The sequence below is a fragment of the Miniopterus schreibersii genome (assembly GCF_964146895.1).
Source record: "Miniopterus schreibersii genome assembly, chromosome: 12".
Classification (NCBI taxonomy): domain Eukaryota; kingdom Metazoa; phylum Chordata; class Mammalia; order Chiroptera; family Miniopteridae; genus Miniopterus; species Miniopterus schreibersii.
This window is the reverse complement of record NC_138112.1, coordinates 65,880,861-65,898,392: the sequence shown is the minus strand read 5'-3', so window position 1 is coordinate 65,898,392 and position 17,532 is coordinate 65,880,861. Positions and strand designations below refer to the sequence as shown.

Here is a 17,532-nt window from a genome sequence, read left to right as displayed (position 1 = left end):
CTATCCCTCTCTCCCTCTCCTGGAAATAAACTGGGCAAATAATACAGTAGCCAGCATCGGGTCCACATAAATGTTCAACAAATGTTACCTGTTTTTATTATTATTACTAAAGTGGGAAAAAATATGAAACAGATTCTTCCATTATTCCAATTCTTCTTCCAGAATTGGCAAAGAATTCTTTGATCTATGGTTAATTTAGTTGCTTTAGAAAAGGCTCAGACCATTCACCTAAGACATTCATTTTTATTTCCCTCCCAACTCCTCTCACATCTTTAATATTTCTTAGTTTTCCTTGAGCTGGAGCTCCCATCCAAGTTGTTCTTTTTACAGAGCTCATGGATGCTAAAGATGCTAGGGAGTTCTTTAAAGGAGCAATCCAGTGCTCTTGAAGATGAAGATAAGATATTTTATGGGAAACAAGATGACTTTTCAGCCTTTGATGAGTTTCTTTGGGCATCTTTTCAGCATGCTGGCTGCCTTATTGTTTGATGTAGGTGGTAGAGAAATATCCAGGATATCCCAAGATTTACACTTATGTCCATCTAAAGACTTAAAATCCCTAGGCCCCGAGTCTACCTAACATAGCTCAATTGTCTCTGATAAATTTATTGTTTGTTTTAATAGCCAAAATTTCCAGCCTGGGGTAAATAATAGCGCTCTATCAAGAGTATTTGTGAGGAAAGGAGAACACAGTGCGTGTGAAAATGACTTATGACTGCTACATGTTGTGTAACTACAAACTATTGCTTTAATATACATAAATCTAGTGCCCTGGGTAATGTGGTTACCACACAGGACTAGAGGTCAGGAGTGTGTCTGAATTTCAGGTGTGGTTCAGCCACTCAGTGGATGATCCTGGGCAAATCATATTAGCATGATATGTTTTGTTTTCCCATTTTAAAAATGCAGATAAAACACACGCCCTTGTAAAAATAGATATAAAAAGGATTTCATAAGCACATGTCAGAGAATTGGCCCAAGACGGCAGATGGATCTAGTTGTCTTATCATTTGTCTAAGCCTCATTAAATGACTAAAATTAACATCAATAAGAGGCAGGGAAGAGAAGAATTCATTAATGCTTCAGATGTGTTGGGGAATTCCTAGAAGCTGCAAGAAACTGCAAGAAACCACCACCTATAATACCTCTGAAACGTCTGTTAGAAAAGCACAGTGGGGAGGATTAGCCCAGAGTCAACAGACACACTACTTGGAGGAAACCCAACTCAGGGCTATTATTGATCAGAGCTAGGTTACCCAAAGCTTGGGCCGTTGACCCTTGACTCCATCCTGATTTTTGCTAAGCATTTTGCTAGTGTGAGGCCATGAGGAGGAACACTGGGGTTGGGAGGCAGCAGAGAGCTTCTGAGCCTTGGAAGAGAATAGGGTCTCACACAAAGATGGCAAACTATTGTCACATCTTGCAATGTGTCCCATCCCATCGTCCCAAAATACCATGCACATGCAACAGTCATTTTCTTAAGTGTGGAGAAGAACTCTCAAAGTCAAAGATAAAAGGAAAACCAAGAATGACTAAAGAATTGACAAGGGAAAGAGAGGCATCAGACTCAACCTGCGGATGAATTCACACCTGCTGAGGAGAAATAGGACAAGAGAAAACTTTAGGTAAGTATAATTGTGATATTTTCTGCTACATTCATATGAAAGAATCACCTGGAGATTTTGGAAATTAAATATTGGAACTAAAGTAAAAAAATCTCAGTAGATGGAGTGAGTAGCAAAGTAGATACATTCGACGCATAATTAGAAAGCTGGACGATCTAGGAGACCATAACACAAAATGAAGGCGGGATGGGAAATATGAAAGAAAAAAAAGAGAACTGAACAACACTGAGAAGCTTGAACACCCATCTAAATGGCATTCCAAAAACTGAGAACAGAGCAATTGCAGTGATAAAAACAATTTAAAAGTAGGAAAAGGAAAGAAGAGGCAGGAGAAGCAGAACATTTTCCAAAGTGAAGAATGTCTTAAGATCGAAAGAAGTCACTTCAGGCTGAGTATGCAAAGAACTCATTAGCCATATTACTGGGCAACTTCAGAGCACCAAAGATCAAGAGAAGATCCTACAAAGTTCCAGAGAGAGGAACAGACTGGCTGTGTTCAGAAGGCCAGGAATCACCCTGACTTCAGACTTCTCAGGAGCAGCCTCAGGTACTTAGTAAAGAGAGAAGTGATATTATAGCTCTCAGGTCTGAGGCCTACAATCGTAAAGGTAGGCAAAACACGGGAGTCAAGTACAGCATAGGGCATGTAGTCAGTAATGTTGTATGATGTCAGATGGGTACTAGATGGATGCCAGTGATCACTTTGTAAATTGCATAAATGTCTAACCACTATGTTGTCAACCTGAAACTAATATAATATTGCACATCAAATGCAATTGAAATATTAATAATAAAGAAAAATACCAATAACATTTAAAAATATGAAAGACACTTAAAAAGATAGGCAAAAGAACATTTAATTAGAAGGGAAATTTTTTTAAAAATATGGACATACAATAACTCAGGAAGTTTAATCCTCTCTCTCTCTCTCTTTCAAAGGGAGTATAATCTACAGGCACATAGATTTTAAGTCACAGTTCTGTAGGCACTTCACAGATGTTAGCTCATTTAACTTACAAAGAAACCACACCCAGAAAGCAGAAATAGCCAGTAGTATTATTCACTCAACCTGCAGGTGAGAAAACTGAAGCACAAAGACTAGATAACTGGACAAAGACACACAACTAGAAAATAGATCCAACCCTGAGACACAACCAGCCTCCCAGGCTTGAAGAACCAGCTTTCCAAAGGTTCCCACCCAGAGGGAGGAACTGAATGCCTCTGGATCCCACACCAGCTAACGGAAGCTCCCCACCCCCCACCCCTCACCCCCACACCCCAGCATTTAAAAGGCCAAGGTCCGAATTAAGAGCGTCAGCTTAATGATTTCTGTAGAAAATTTACCAAGACACACATGGCAGGTCTGAGCCGTGCATGCCTGGATAAAAGGGATTTTCTCTTCTGGAAAAGCCTGCTGCTTCGCGTTTGTTCCTGAGGACCGGTCTGTGCGGAGCTCCCCACCCAGGTGAGAACTCATCTCCCTGGAGAGAACCGGTGCTTTGCAGCCGCCGGCTCCCTTCTCTCCTGCAGCAAATGACCTTGGTGGGGAAAATCAATGACCTTGCCGGCTTTAGCTAGGAAGTGCTTGAGCTTATTTGGTGATATTTGGAAAAGGGGGTCTATCCCAACTGAGAGACAGCCTTTCTGCACGCACTGTGTACACAGCAGAGGCACTGTGGAGAAATCCCTGGGAGGGATGAGTCAGTTCTTCGTTCTGAACAAATAAATTGATCTGAAGGGATGTGGGACGCTGGTGGGCGAAGGAAGAGGTGATGACATGGGCAGGAAAGGGTGCTTGACCCGAGTGAGGCTTGTTTAGCACCTCAGCCAGGAGGGTGACGCGCTGTTAAAACCCGAGGGGAAATGTGCAGAACGGCACGGGCCAGAGGGCAGGCCAGGTTTACTGTCCATTTAAGTCATGTGAAAAAGAAACTTAATTGGAAGGTTTTTATAGATAATGCCATAGCCATAAAATAGTTTTTTAACTTTTAAAATTTTGTTTAACATATTTGAATATTTTTTAAACTTTAAAAATGGGCATTTCTTTCGATCTAGCAATTCCACTTGTAAAAACTTTATCTTAAGAAAATAAACTTGGATATATATTAACAGAATATGTTTCCACCGAATATTATTAACAATAGAGAAAAACAGTAAACAACCCTGATGCCCAACAATAGGAAACTGGTTAAAAATATGTGTGGTACATGTGTGCAACGGAATAATAAAATATACTATATATTATATGTAATAATGAAATATAAATCTGTTATATGTACATGCTTATTAACATGCATGTTCTAAAAATATTTGATGACAAGAATTATGCCATTTTAAATTTAAAAACAAGTTACAAAATTCTTTATATATGACACGCCCCTATTTTGTAAAAAATGAAATAATGTATTAAAACAAATGGATATATATTCTCAAGTTAATAGTAGTTATTGCCTGGCCGGGCGTGGCTCAGCGGTTGAGCGTCCACCTAGGACCCAGGCGATCGGGGTTCGATTCCCGGTCAGGGCACATGCCCGGGTTGTGGGCTCGATCAATGACTCTCTCACATTGATGTTTCTATCTCTCTCTCCCCCTCTCCTTTCCTCTCTCTGAAATCAATAAAGATATTTAAAAAAAAAATAGTAGTTACTTCTGAATAGTGGGATTTTTCCTTTTTAAAAAAATAGTTTTTAGTATTTTGTTTTCCCTTCTAAATTTATCTTTCTATATTCTTAAAATGCTTGTGTATATGTTGCCCGTTTAATACGTGTAAGCACAGATTTACATATTAAAGTCGAGGGCTGTACTGTTTCATGCTCTACAGTTTCTCCTTTTACTTTAACACTGTCCCCTGTGTGTGTCCTAGTTCTTATGCTAATGGCCCTTGCAGGTGCAATACACCAACAGGCCGTCATCTATGTACCCTTCTCCCAGTGACAGGGACTGTGCCTTATTGCCCCCTATTTGCTGACGTGGCTTTATAAACCACTCTTGCGACCCAGTCTCTTTGTTTGAACTGCCCTTTGAAAGCATGTCGTCAGGGGCTGAGTGGGCCTGAAGCGCCCTGTGGCCTTTGGCCCTGTGACGCCCAAAGCTCACCCGCAGGGTTAGAGCCGCTTCGAGGCCCAGAGGCGCCAGGATGAAGGAAATGTTCTCTCTCTTAAGTATGACGATGGTTTGTTTCATGGGCTTACACGTGTGTCAGGTCTGTGGGCTTGTACACGCCGCATGCTTTTAATTACGCCCATTTAGATTACTCGGCATTAAAGCTGTTTTTAAAAGTCACAACAAAAACCATAATGATGCCAGCAGAGACTCTCCTCTCCCCAAACTAAGGAGTAGCCTTAGGGGGGATAAGGTGGCTGTTATTTTCCCCCAAAGGACTGACAAGCAACTGGGGACATAGGCACACGCAAGAGCCAAGAGTGTTCACTTGTGCAAAGCCCCGCAAACCTGCTCAAACAGCGGGTGCTGAAAAGTAAACGAGCTCTTTGGAACCAGAGACGTTTTCCCACTGAACACAAACATCACGGGTCCCATCTCTACAAGTCTCTGTGGCTGATCATTTCCAAAGAACATGTGTTTCTCAAACAAAAAAACGAGAGAGAGGGAGGGGGGGGGGAAGAGAAGGGGAGGGGAGGGGAGGGGAGGGGAGGGGAGGGGAGGGGAGGGGAGGGGAGGGGAGGGGAGGGGAGGGGAGGGGAGGGGAGGGGAGGAAGCCAGAGGTCTGGGAAGCCAGGGAGCCTCAGCACTAACCAGCGAAGTACATCAAACAGTCTTTTCTCTGCTTCCTTTAGGAAATGCTGATAATCATGACACACAAATACTGTCCTGTGCCGGGCACTCAGAGTTTTCTATGGGCTTTTTTAGTCACGTGATGCCAGTGAGTGGATCAGCTCATTTAACCTCACAAACAAACTCTGATGTAAATATTGGTATTATTCTCAGGGCACTCTTCACACTGAAAGCATTCACATTGTCACCTAGATTCAAGTTACACCCCATTTCTTCAAAATAAAAGGACAACCGAATGGGCTGGGTTGAATGACTATGTGGTTAGCTGCCACTAATAATATTAACAATAACAATAGTAAAAATAACATTCTTGAATTATTCTATGCAAGAAGCTCTTATATGCATTTAATACGTATTAACTCGTTTAACCCACACAATGACTGTTTTAAACAGATAAAGTGTCCAATTAGGTTTTTTGCACCCCCCGTTTGTGAGGGTCAAGCCCGCTGGTGAGAGCAAACAGAGCAGAGGCAGCCCTGGGCTGAGGGGCCGCTTTGGCCTTTAGCAGCTGCTGCTCCTTGAAGCGAGCAGCGGCCTGATGTTCGGGGTTGTCACACCACTGGTGTCAGTCTTGGTGGAGGTGGCCATGACGAATTTCTGGCGTGTTCTGCACAGAGGAACTGAATTAAGGGACAGAGGTCCAGTCGCAGGCAGCAGGCCGCGGCTCAGCTGCTTCAGGAAAACCGCCCTCTTGCCTCTGGGGCGCCCTGTGAGGACAATCAGAAGGGCCCCGGGAGCCACTCTGGTCCCCAGCTTCCTCACATGCCCACTGAAGGCCTTCTTGCTGTGGCGCAGCAGCTTTCAAGGCACATCTTCAGGTGGAGAGTATCTAGGCATTTTTCAAAGTGTGACAACTTTGGTACCACTATTCTTGTTGCCACCAACTGGTTTTGTGACAGTTGCAAGAACTTCTCCGTTTTAAACTTTTCGATCCTGGATTTAGCCGCTGATTACTTCCTCTTGTGACAAATATAGGTCAGTGCCTCCGACCAGGACAGGGTTTGGTCGCAGTGGGGCTTCCTCTTCTTTCACGCCCTGGCCTTGGGGTGACTCTTCTTAGGCTTGCCACCAGCATCAGCCTTCTTGGCTTCAGGCTTCTTCTCCTTACTATCCGGTTTCTCAGCTTCTTTACCTGCCATCTTGCAAGATAGGAAAGAGACAATAATTTTCTAGGTAGAGCCTGTTTTTATTAAGATTAATGAGCAACCATGATACCAAGAGGGTTACTTTCTGAAGCTTACAGAGCTTGTTGGTGGTGGCTAATCATTGACAGTAACCTAATCCCAAAAGATGCACTAGAGTACTGAAGAACATGTTTGTTAAAACAAATGTGTCTTTAATAGAAATTCTGGGTAGTGTAAGAAACTGAAGTGCAATTTTTCAGAAAAAGAACCATGTGCTTCTGCCAGTCTCCTCGTTTGGCCTTAGTGAGGACTTCAGGGAGGTTGACACCAATAAAGGACACTGAAGAGAGTGGTGGTCATTAGCACAGAACCTGCTACTCTTGTGTCTTGGTGGTGGTCCCCTCAGAACTTCTGGGGTGCCCTTATTTCATGGTAAGACTAGAAATCCAGAGTGACCCTACTTTCAATCCCTCTCCCAAGGCAGTTACTTTAGAAGCGGGCAGGCTTATCCTACCTGTTACCGTCTAAGGTTCAGGTAAAGGTGTGGATCTAGTTCCTGTGCCTTCAGCATCTTCTCATTCCTGGCTGTCTGTTGATCCTTCCTCTAGCCTGAAAGAGCTGCCACGATGCTCCACTTGCAGGGCCCACAGATGCTGCAGATGCTACAAACATCCTTGAGGAAGAGCCTCCCTGAGTCCTTAAAGGTGAGAGGGCGACAGGCTCAGGGAAACAAAGGGCCGCGTCTTCCTGTGATGGAAGCGGGAAGGAGAAGGAGCTTTTAAGAGCATCTGTTTTGTGGCGGGAATTCACTCAGGCTACGTCTCATTCGGTTCACATCACCTCTTTGCAAGGGAGGTGTGTTTGGGACCTCTTTGTAGGATCTTTGCTATTTCGTGTGAACAAATTAAAAATGAAGGTTGGTCCATCCATATCACAGAATGCTCTACAGTCATTAAAATTATTTGTTTATTGAAAAAGAAATATGATTAGACTATATTTATTTAATGGATAAAAACATTTCAAAATTACATGTTCCTAAAATGTTCCATTTTGTGGGATTTGTGGTGGGTGTACATGAATAGAAGGAAATCTATTAAAAGATTTTTTTTGCCTTTTTGTGAATCGAGGTATAATTGACATCTATTACATTAAGTGTGTATTAAATTCTATAATGGGAGAGTTCATGATCTTTATTCATAAATTTAATTGGCCTGAATGTTTTATAGTGTGAATATATTTTTAAAAGAATCACTTATTAGGGCTAAAAACTCGAACTTAAAATTGGTTTGTAGAAATGGTCATTAGAGTCCTTGCAATTATAATATTCCATAATTTCATAGAAGTAACCCTGGGGGAAACTGGGTTTTCTGTTGTGAGTACATGGAACAGAGTTAATGAGGCTGTTGTAAGGATCCTCGCCTGCGTGTCTTTACCACGCCGACACCTGGAAACCCGCTTTCGCAGCCCCTGGGTGCTGACCCTCCCATTTTCTTGGAATGCTGCAGGTGTATGGGACCGTTTTCCACATGAACCAGGGAAACCCGTTCAAGCTAAAGGCCCTGGTGGACAGGTGGCCCGATTTCAACACGGTGGTTGTCCGCCCTCAGGAGCAGGTAGGCGCCCGGCGTGGAATGAACGCGCGTCTGTGTTTGTATTTGCTAAGTGCTTGTCAGGCACCTGGCGATGAACTGCAGACATGGGGACAGTCCCCGCCCTCAAGAAGCCCACAGCCTGCAGGAGAACACAGGTAAGCCCACAGATAAGTGACAGTCTGGTGTCAAATGTGCAGCAACAGGAGAATGCGTGAGATGATGATTGCCCGGCCACTGTGCCGTCACCTCAATCTATCCAAAATAATATTGAATGACAACTGTCATTGAAAAATGAAAGTCAAAAAAAAGTAACACAGGAGGAGCTGATTAAAACTATATATGGTACATTTTCATGCTCATTCACTGCTTTAGTTTGTTTTCAAGACAGGACCCCAAACAGCATCCTGGTCATGCTGAGGACCAAACACCCTTAGTTATTTCTTGCCTCTGGTTTGTGGGAAGGGAGGCACCCAAGGGAAGGCTGTGCTGATTTAAGGTTATGTTGATGGCACGGACAAGAGGCTGATCTTTTGTTAAAGATATTAGAGGAACGTTTCCCGGACTAGACATCTGTATTGTAATGGATCAAACCCTAACTCCATTTTTACCTCTTCTACCTTTTATAAACACCGAGCCTGGAACCACACCAACTCACCGTGCTAACTGCCAACCTCCCGTTGTGATCCTGCCTTCCACTGAGAGGCTGCAGGGTATCGGAACCAACCATCATCAGAAAAGTCAATAAAACTGCGCATGTTTTAACGAACTATAGAAATGATCCCTGAAAGTATAGTCTTAAAACAGGGCATTTAAAAAAAAATCCCATATGTAGTAGAGGTTGCAGGGAAAGGGTCAGAGATGCTTCCTCGTGGAAAGTTTACCAAAACTGCATGTGAAAGATAAATAAGACTTTTTTATAGAGGATCAGGGCCAGACTTCATCCAAAGCAGACAAAATAACAATTGCGAGGCATAGGGTCTAAAACAACACAGTGAATTAGGGAAATTGAAGAGCAAAATGACATGGCTGGAGTTGCTGGTTACGTATTGTGATAACGTTTAACAGTTAATGAAACGAAATAGCTAAAATATCTCAAAACCAAAAATGTATACTTACATTTTAATAAATCAACTAAATATCTAAAGTTGTTAATATTAAAATATTAAAAATATTATTACTTGTTATAACTTGTATAGCAGTGAAATTGATAAAAAAAATCACCAAATTAAATAATTTGAAAATAAAGACTGAATTATTGATAGAAACCTGAATGAGAAATGTTATTTGAGCTACTTTCAAAACTACAATTTTAAAAATAAGGTTTTCCAGCTTATGAGAGATAATTCCCATATAAGACTGAGTGAGTTGAAGATGTAGAATGTGTAGATTGGATACACATATACTGCAAAATGATCACCGCCATAGTTGGAGCTGACACCTCCACCCTGTCACACAGTTCCCATTTCTTTTTTGTGGTGAAAATATTTCATATTTTCTCTCTTAGCAGCTTCCAAGCCTACAGAATACAATATTACTCACTACAGTCACCATGCTGTACAGTAGATCCTCAGAACTTCTTCATCTGATAACTTTTCTCTGGTTTCATCTGGTGCGTATTCTAAGTCTGTTACCTCTGTCAATGCTGATAAAGACATGTTCACAGCCCACATGTTCTACAAAGTCTTTGGACTAGAGCAAGATCTATTCTTTTGGCCAAAGATTTTGCTTGTCAGTTTACTTTCTACTTGGGTTTTATAAAGGTTAAAACAATAACTTTTTTTAAAATGTTGCATCTTTATTTAGAAAATCACTAGTGATGTTTAGAAAGATCTGACCATTGCATTTGCCTGTTCCTAAGAATTTGCAGAGCATGGTAGATTGTGAACACTTGCCTATTCTGATTTGTTTTAAAAATTGTAAGAAGGGAACACAACGTATCTTCGGGAGTTTTTGTTGTTGTTGTCACTGGTTTGTTTTTGTGATTTTTTTTTTTTTTTTTTTTTTTTTACTGCAGTCATTGGAGCTAACACTTTTACTACCAGAGAATGAACCTGTACAAAAGATATTTTACCAAAAGTCTGAATGTCTGTCCTGTGCTTTTTGAAAGAAATGTTAAATTCCAAACGAGTCATTTTTCTTTCAAATTTTAAAGCAATAGCTGAGCTAAGAATAGTTTTGTTCAGGACATTTTTTACTATTAGTTGAATAAGGAAGCCCTTGACCTCCTAATATAAATAATTCCTCAATAAAGGCAATACACCACCAACAAAAACTCACATTTTAGTATTTAAAAAGATCATAGTATATAACGGAACACTGAAAAAGGAATGGCCATCATGAAACACAAATATCGATTCTACTTTTCCCAACCCAAACAGGAGATGGCGGATGACTGCGATCACTACACCAACACCTACCAAATCTACTCCAGGGACCCCAAGAACTGTCAGGAATTCCTTAGCTCACCAGAAGTCATCGACTGGAAGCAACATTTGCAGATCCAGAGTAAGGGGACTGGGATGCGTGCCGGTTGCTGGGATCTCCCATGCCTGCACCCGGAGGGTCGCTTTCCATTTTCAGTAACACCCCTACACCTCGTATCTCTCCACTTCAAGCCCCAGGCACTCGGCCCGCTCTCCATTCTCTCTCTCAGCTGCCACCACCTTCACAGTGAACTAGAACCTGAAAATTGCAATGCATGGCATTTGCAAAGGAAATCACGAGTAATGTAATTTCTTACTAGCTAAGGGCTCAGATTTATCTTCCAGGGTCTGTTCGGGCTCGTGAGGATGGGAGCAGAGCTTCCCCTCTGCCTCACCTGCTTTATCCTTCTGTCATATTTACAAAGGAGAAATCCAGTGGTTGAAAATATGCTCTCTGGAGTCAAACGACCCAAGTTTGTGACCTTGTTGGGCCTATAATTAGTTATGTGATCTAGGGCAAGTAACACCCTCTCTGTGGGTCAGTTTCCTTATGGATAAAAATGAAGATTATAATAGTATTCATTGAATGATTAATTGGGACCTTGACTGGGAAATGCTTAGCACCCATCATGTCTGGTTTTATCCGTTGGTTTCCAAACCATCCCAAAACAATAACTTAAAACAACCATGATTTATTAGCTCACAATTTTGTGGGACAGCACGTTAGACAGTACTCAGCTGGGTGGCTCTTCAGCTCGTCTCTCCTAGACTCACCCATGTGCCTGCGGTCCGCTGGGTTTGTCTACGAGCTGGTGGGACTAGGCCACCGCCTCGGGCCTGGGTGTTGTTAGCTTTGCTTGTGCTGGCTGTCGACTGAGCTGGTGGAAGTGGATTGGGCAACGTATAAAAGCCACAGGGTTTTCCAAAGCAGAAAGAGAGGCAAGAAAAGTAAAATAAAAAAATAAAAAGGAAGAGAGGGCAAGACTCAGTGCACCATCCCTCTTCAAGCTTCTCACTGAATTACCTTTACTATTGGCCCGCTGGCTAAGGCGAGTTTCATGGTCAAGCCCAGAATCATATCGGAGGGAAAGTCAGGACAGTGAGGGAAGAGCTCGCCTCTCGAGCTCTGTAACCACCGCCCGCTGCCGGGAGGGCGCTGACTTGCTCAGTACATGTTGGTCACCACATCTACACCTCATCTCCTCTGACAGTCAGACCGTACTGGGATGTGCTCAAGAATCACAGTGTTGTCCCAGTTTTAAATTTAAAAAAATGTGGGAGTGATTTAGCCATGATCCGACAGAAGCCATGTCATGACTGACCACAGGTTTTGAGGCTCCCCAGCTCCTGTCTTCGAAAGGGAACAGTGCCGTCTCACTCATTCCTTGTTTTCTCCACCTAGGCTCACAGTCCAACCTGCACGAGGTCATAGAAAATCTCGTAGCTGTTAAGCTGGGCCAGGTCAAGCGAACGCAATGCAACCTCTATATGATGTCTCAGACAGCAAAGAAACTGGTCCCTTCCCTGCTGGATGCACAGAAGTCCCCGCCCGGCGGTGGCCCGGGCCGTTCCATGTAAGTGCGGCCACAGCAGCCGGCTGCGCCACTCGGGCCTCTCACTGCCGCGGGAGCCCGGGCGCTAGTTTTCGGGCTGCTGTGAAAAATCACCTCCAACGGGCGGCTTAAGACCACAGACCTTTATCTCTGAAGTCAAGGTGTCGGCAAGCCAGCCTTCCCTTCCAAGCCTCTAGGAGAGAATCCTTCCCTGTCTCTTCCAGCTTCTGGGGCTCTGAGCATTCCTTGGCTTGTGGCTTCATCACTCAAGTCTCTGATTTTGTGCTCGTATGGCCTTCTCCGTGCGTGGCTGCCCTTCTGTCCATTATAAGGATTATCGTTGCATTTAAGGTTCAGGATGGTTTCACGTTGATCTCCTTAATTTATTTACATCTGCAAAGGCCCTTTTGGAAATAAGGTCACCTTTTTGGGTTCCAGATGAGAATATCTTTTGAGGGCACACACCATTCAGCACACTCTAACTCCCAACTTCTCCAATTTTTTGTGTGGGCTCCTAATGACCCATTTTCTGCAGAGCAGCCAGAGTAATCTTATTTTTAGGACATGTCCCTCTCCTCTTAAAAGACTCTAGTGCTTCTTGCCTCACCTTGGAAGAATTCTGAACTCCCCCACGGCCCTACAAGAGCCAGCATCCACCTACCTTTCAGACAGCATCTCTCTTGCTTGCTCCCCAACACCGCTGGTTTTCTTCCCACTGCTGATCATCCCAAGCTCAGGTCCTTTGGATCAGCTCTTCCCTCTGCCTAAAATGTCTCCCCCCACCCCCCACCCCCCATTCCTTACTCACATGACTTCTTTTGTTACTCAGGACTTTTCAAATGACACCTCACCACAGGGTCCCGGCTGCCCCACCCACCTGAAGTCTCTTCCCTGTTATTTTCCACACATGACCCAGTTCTGGGTTCTTTATAGCACGTACGATTGTCTGGAGTTAGCCAACTTAGTTCACTCACAGACTCATTTGATGTTTGAATTCCCCCAACAGTATCGCAGCCCCTTCCCCCGCAGAGCAGCCGCTTTCTCTGCTTGTTGAACGATAGAGCCTCGCAGGGCCTGGTATACAGCAGGTGCTGCAGAAAGATGTGTTGAGTGAATTTGCTTCGCAGAACAAAAGATTTCCAATAAAGAGAATTTCAACGCATTGCATATTTTCTCCCATTGATGCCTAGTCGAATACAGAACAGAATTAAAGACTGATGGCAGAGATTTGGCCTGAGGATGCCCAGTCCCATGGCCCTCTGTGTGTTAAGATTCATGGAAAAGCTTTAGTCAGATTTCATCACACGTTACACCTAAAACATACACCTCTAATTCCATAATCCCATTGGATTTTCTTGTCCATCCCATGAGATAGACAAAGGAGAAGATATTATCCCCCCTTTCCTGCCAGAAAACAGGCTCAGATGAAGAAATGGCTGGTTCAGGTCGGGCGGAAGCTCAAGGCATAACTGGGGCTTGAGTGTCCACCTTCTAGGTCTCCACTGTGGGCTCTCCCAGGACCCCTCGGAGGCCCCTGACCCCACAGCAGAAGCCTTCAGACTCCAGTGTTCTGTGCTGGGGGCCGCCTGCACTCCACACCACGGCCCCCTCTGCACTTGAGCTTTCCCACAGCGGCCAAGGGCCCTCTGCTACCCGCATTTCACGTACAGCCTGATAGCCTGTGCCTGGGGCACTTGTTTATTTTCTGTGTCTCTGTTTTTCTTATCTGTAAGTTCCCTCATCTTAAGTGGAAAGTCAGAGCAATGTCCAGAAGAACAATACTTAATTTTTATGTAATTCTTATCGTTTGTGTGGCACAACTCCTATACTTAAACAGTAGCTCACACAATATTTATATTCTGCCTTTTGATGAGGACGCTCTTAATCTCCCTATTTTATGAAGAAAGAAAAAAAAAGAAGGCAGAGAGACATTTAGACATTTCCTTGCCTGCTCAGATGATGCATCCAGGCATGCTGGCTGTAGCTGCATTGTCTCAACACAGTTTGGGCGGGGAATAGAATCCTATCCAGTGTGTGATATTATGGCTGTTCTCTTTTTCCTAACAGTAATGAAGAGCTCTTTAAACTTTCTTCCCTCGATGTTACTCATGCTTCCCTGGTGAACAAATTCTGGCATTTTGGTGGCAATGAGAGGAGCCAGAGATTCATAGAGCGCTGTATCCAGACTTTTCCCACCTGCTGTCTGCTGGGGCCTGAGGGGACCCCTGTGTCCTGGAACCTGATGGAGTACACAGGAGAGATGCGGATGGGGGCCACCCTGCCTGAGTACCGGGGCCAGGGCCTCTCATCCCATGCATTGTTTGTCAGTACCCAGGCTCTGGAGAAACTCGGTTTTCCCTTATATAACCATACGGACAAAGCCAACCTTTCCGTACAGAAAATCAGTCACAATCTGCACCATGTCCGCTTGCCCTGTGATTGGAACCAGTGGCAATGTGTGCCTCTGTGAAGCGGCCCTGAACCCAAGACGGTGCGGGTGGGTGGTCGTGTAGCAGGAGGAACATACGGTGGATGGAGAGAAAAAGGAATGATGCTCAGCAGTGGAAATTCATGCTAGTGGAGCTCTGGGGAAGCAGTGTGAGTGGCCCACAGGACCAACAGGGTCCCTGCCGACTGGGCCCCGCTGCCGCAATGTGCTCCTGGGCTCCTATCTCCCATGTGGGTAGAGCGCCAATGGCAAATTTGCCAGTTTTGCCAACAAGTGGTATTATGAGTAGTATGATTTCTCGCCTCTCGTTTCATTACCTGTCCTTTTAGTCACCCCAGTTTTACTGAGGTATAACTGACAAAGTTGTAATATATTTAAAGTATGCAGTGTGATAATTTGATATGTATGAGCTCATTGTGAAAGAATTCCCACAATCAAGTTAATTAACGCATCCATCACCTAACAGGCTGACCTATATTTTTTGTTAAGAATGCTTATGTCCAACTGTCTTAGCAAATTTCAGTGATACAATAGAGTCTTATCAACTATGGTCACCACGATCCACAGTAGATCCTCAGAACGTATCCATCTTATAACTGAAAGTTTGTACCCGTTCCCCAAACCTCTCTCTCTTCCCTCCACTTCCCCGCCCTGGCAACCAGCATTCTACTCTTGTTTCCAAGAGTTTGAGGGTTTTTTAGTTTCCACATATAAGTGATCCCATGTTGCACTTGAGTTTGTCTGTGTGGCTTATTTCACTGGTTTACCAATATCTTTTACTGCATAGGGTTAGTAAGGGAAATATTCGTCATCAATAAAGAATCCCTGCAACCCTCTAGTCTAGTAACGCCATTTATCTTTCTTTCTAGCTGCATCTTTCTCCTTATTTAGACTGTGTCCACAAAATACAGAGCAAAAGAATTTAAGTATCTTGTCATATTACAATAGCAAGAAAATTTAACATCTTGATACCAGGAAAAATACACATGCAAAAAATCGTAAAGCAGTTCTTCGTCCATAAAGCAAAAGGGTTTAAATTGAAGGTAAATCAGGGCAAATATATAAAATTGCATATAATTTGTAAAATGTTATTATGCATAACACCTTATTGTGTAAAATAGACTAAAATTATAAATATTGAATCTAACCTTTTTCTAAATGGACAGGAGAAAAGAAAATTTGACATGTTATCGACTTGTTTCAAGTTGTAGTATGAGCACAAATTAGACAAGACTACTCTGGGTAGAGAGAACTTTTTCCAATGTAATTTTCTATTGTGTGTGAGGAGGATTTTATTGTTAATAGCAGATATTATTCTTATACCCAAATGTAGGGCATTTTATACAATTTAAGGATATACTATGTTGAAAATAATCCTCCCGCTAACACTGTATGGTATGCACTAATGTCTTCTGCAGTTCCAGAGAATTACAGCTTCAAAAATGGTCTCGACGATGACTTTGCATCCAATTTTCTCCTGTAATACAGGCCACCACTCTAAAGTTTCAGAAAGGGGGAACAAATGATTTTGCATTGCAATGAAATATATACTTAAGGTAATGAACTTCATGTCTTCCTCTTAAAGGAATTTGAGCATAGAATAGTGCATTAATTTATTAACACATCAATAAAGCTAAACAGCAAAACAATGTTCACGTCATAAATGTGTGGGTGTGACACGGTATGAGTATCAGAGAAGACAGACACTGGGGATGTGCCAATGGTAGGGAAAGCGGAGAATTCTCCAAGCCGGAGCCTCATGGAAAAGGCCGGATGACCTCAGAGTGCGCTGTCTAAGCGCTTTCCTGTGATAGCTGTTAGCTGTGAGCCTCATTGCAAAACTGGAACCTTCTGAGTACTGAAAACAAGAAACGGCACCGCTTCTAGTGATAAATCATATTAGTGGTTTCTCTTTATCTGAAAAGGGCTTCCTTTGACCTAAACTTTTGAAGAATATGTTCACTTGATACAGAATTATATGAATGTTTTCCCCAGAAGCACGTTTTACGGTGTTCCAATGCATCCTAACTTGCAGTCATGACAGGTCAACCATAATTCTTATCATTGGTCCTTATAAGAAATGTGTTTTGTTCTCTGACTGATTTGTAATATCTATCTATCTATCTATCTATCTATCTATCTATCTATCTATCTATCTATCATCTATCTATCTACTTACTTCCTTAACTGTAGTTTAAAAAATAATATGAGATCTTGAAAGGAACAGAACAGAGAGCAAAAAAATAGAAAGAGGCCTTATGGTAAATTAATATTTGAGAAAGGAGACAAGAACATACAATGGGGTAAAGATAGAAAACATAGTAATATCTCAGACATTTCACATAGCAATACATTTTCTGATATATCTCCTCGGGCAAGGGAAACAAAAGAAAAAATAAACAAATGGGACTACATCAAACTTAAAAGTTTTGCACAGCAAAGAAAACCATCAACAAAATGAAAAGACAACCCACTGAATGGGAGAACATATTCGCCAATACATCTGATAAGAGGTTATATCCAAAATTGATGAAGAACTTAGAACACTCAACACCAAAAATCAAACAATCCAATTCAAAATGGGCAAAGGATCTGAATAGACACTGCTCCAAAGAGCACAGACAGATGGCCAATAGACATATGAAAAGATGCTCAACGTCCCTAATCATCAGAGAAATGCAAAGTAAAACCACAAGGAGATGTCACCTCACACCTGTCAGAATGGCTATCACCAATAAATCAACAAACAACAAATTTTGATGAAGATGTGGAGTAAGGGAGCCCTTGTGCACTGTTGGTGGAATCCAGATAATTGCAGTCACTGGGAAAACCAGTATGGAGTTCGCTAAAAAAATTAAAAATGAAACTGCCCTCTGACCCAAGATTCCACTCCTGTTTATTTATCTGAAAAGACCCAAAACACTAATTTGAAAGAATATATGCACCCCTCTGTTTGTTGCAACATTATTTATAA

General features: G+C 42.7%; 1 protein-coding gene and 1 pseudogene across 5 annotated transcripts; one reads left to right on the top strand and one right to left on the bottom strand.

The window, feature by feature from the left end:
• Positions 1-2,711: 2,711 nt before the first annotated feature.
• On the top strand, positions 2,712-17,432 carry LOC308565741 (glycine N-phenylacetyltransferase-like). Of its 4 annotated transcripts, none has more exons than XM_081155318.1 (7): positions 2,804-3,090; positions 7,150-7,245; positions 8,047-8,154; positions 9,638-9,742; positions 10,512-10,638; positions 11,959-12,130; positions 14,177-17,432. In XM_081155318.1, the coding sequence occupies exons 2-7, from the start codon at positions 7,168-7,170 to the stop codon at positions 14,577-14,579; spliced, it is 993 nt and encodes a 330-aa protein (XP_081011444.1). In that variant the 5' UTR covers positions 2,804-3,090; positions 7,150-7,167; the 3' UTR covers positions 14,580-17,432. The 4 variants fall into 4 exon arrangements, with proteins under 4 accessions (XP_081011446.1, XP_081011444.1, XP_081011445.1 ...); XM_081155319.1 differs by having other exon boundaries at positions 2,939-3,090; positions 9,641-9,742; XM_081155320.1 differs by lacking the exon at positions 9,638-9,742 and having other exon boundaries at positions 2,712-3,090.
• Positions 5,919-6,556, bottom strand: LOC308565591 (large ribosomal subunit protein eL6 pseudogene; annotated as a pseudogene). The gene has a single exon. The product of its transcript is annotated as a large ribosomal subunit protein eL6 pseudogene (transcript).
• Positions 17,433-17,532: the final 100 nt, after the last annotated feature.

What these genes read in the sequence shown, in the direction of transcription:
- LOC308565741 (XM_081155318.1), top strand. Translation starts at nt 7,168, where the DNA reads ATGCTCCACTTGCAGGGCCCACAGATGCTGCAGATGCTACAAACATCC. An exon ending in GCCTCCCTGAGTCCTTAAAG is followed by an intron (nt 7,246 to 8,046) that starts GTGAGAGGGCGA and finishes GGAATGCTGCAG; the next exon opens with GTGTATGGGACCGTTTTCCA. An exon ending in CTTTTCTCTGGTTTCATCTG is followed by an intron (nt 9,743 to 10,511) that starts GTGCGTATTCTA and finishes CAACCCAAACAG; the next exon opens with GAGATGGCGGATGACTGCGA.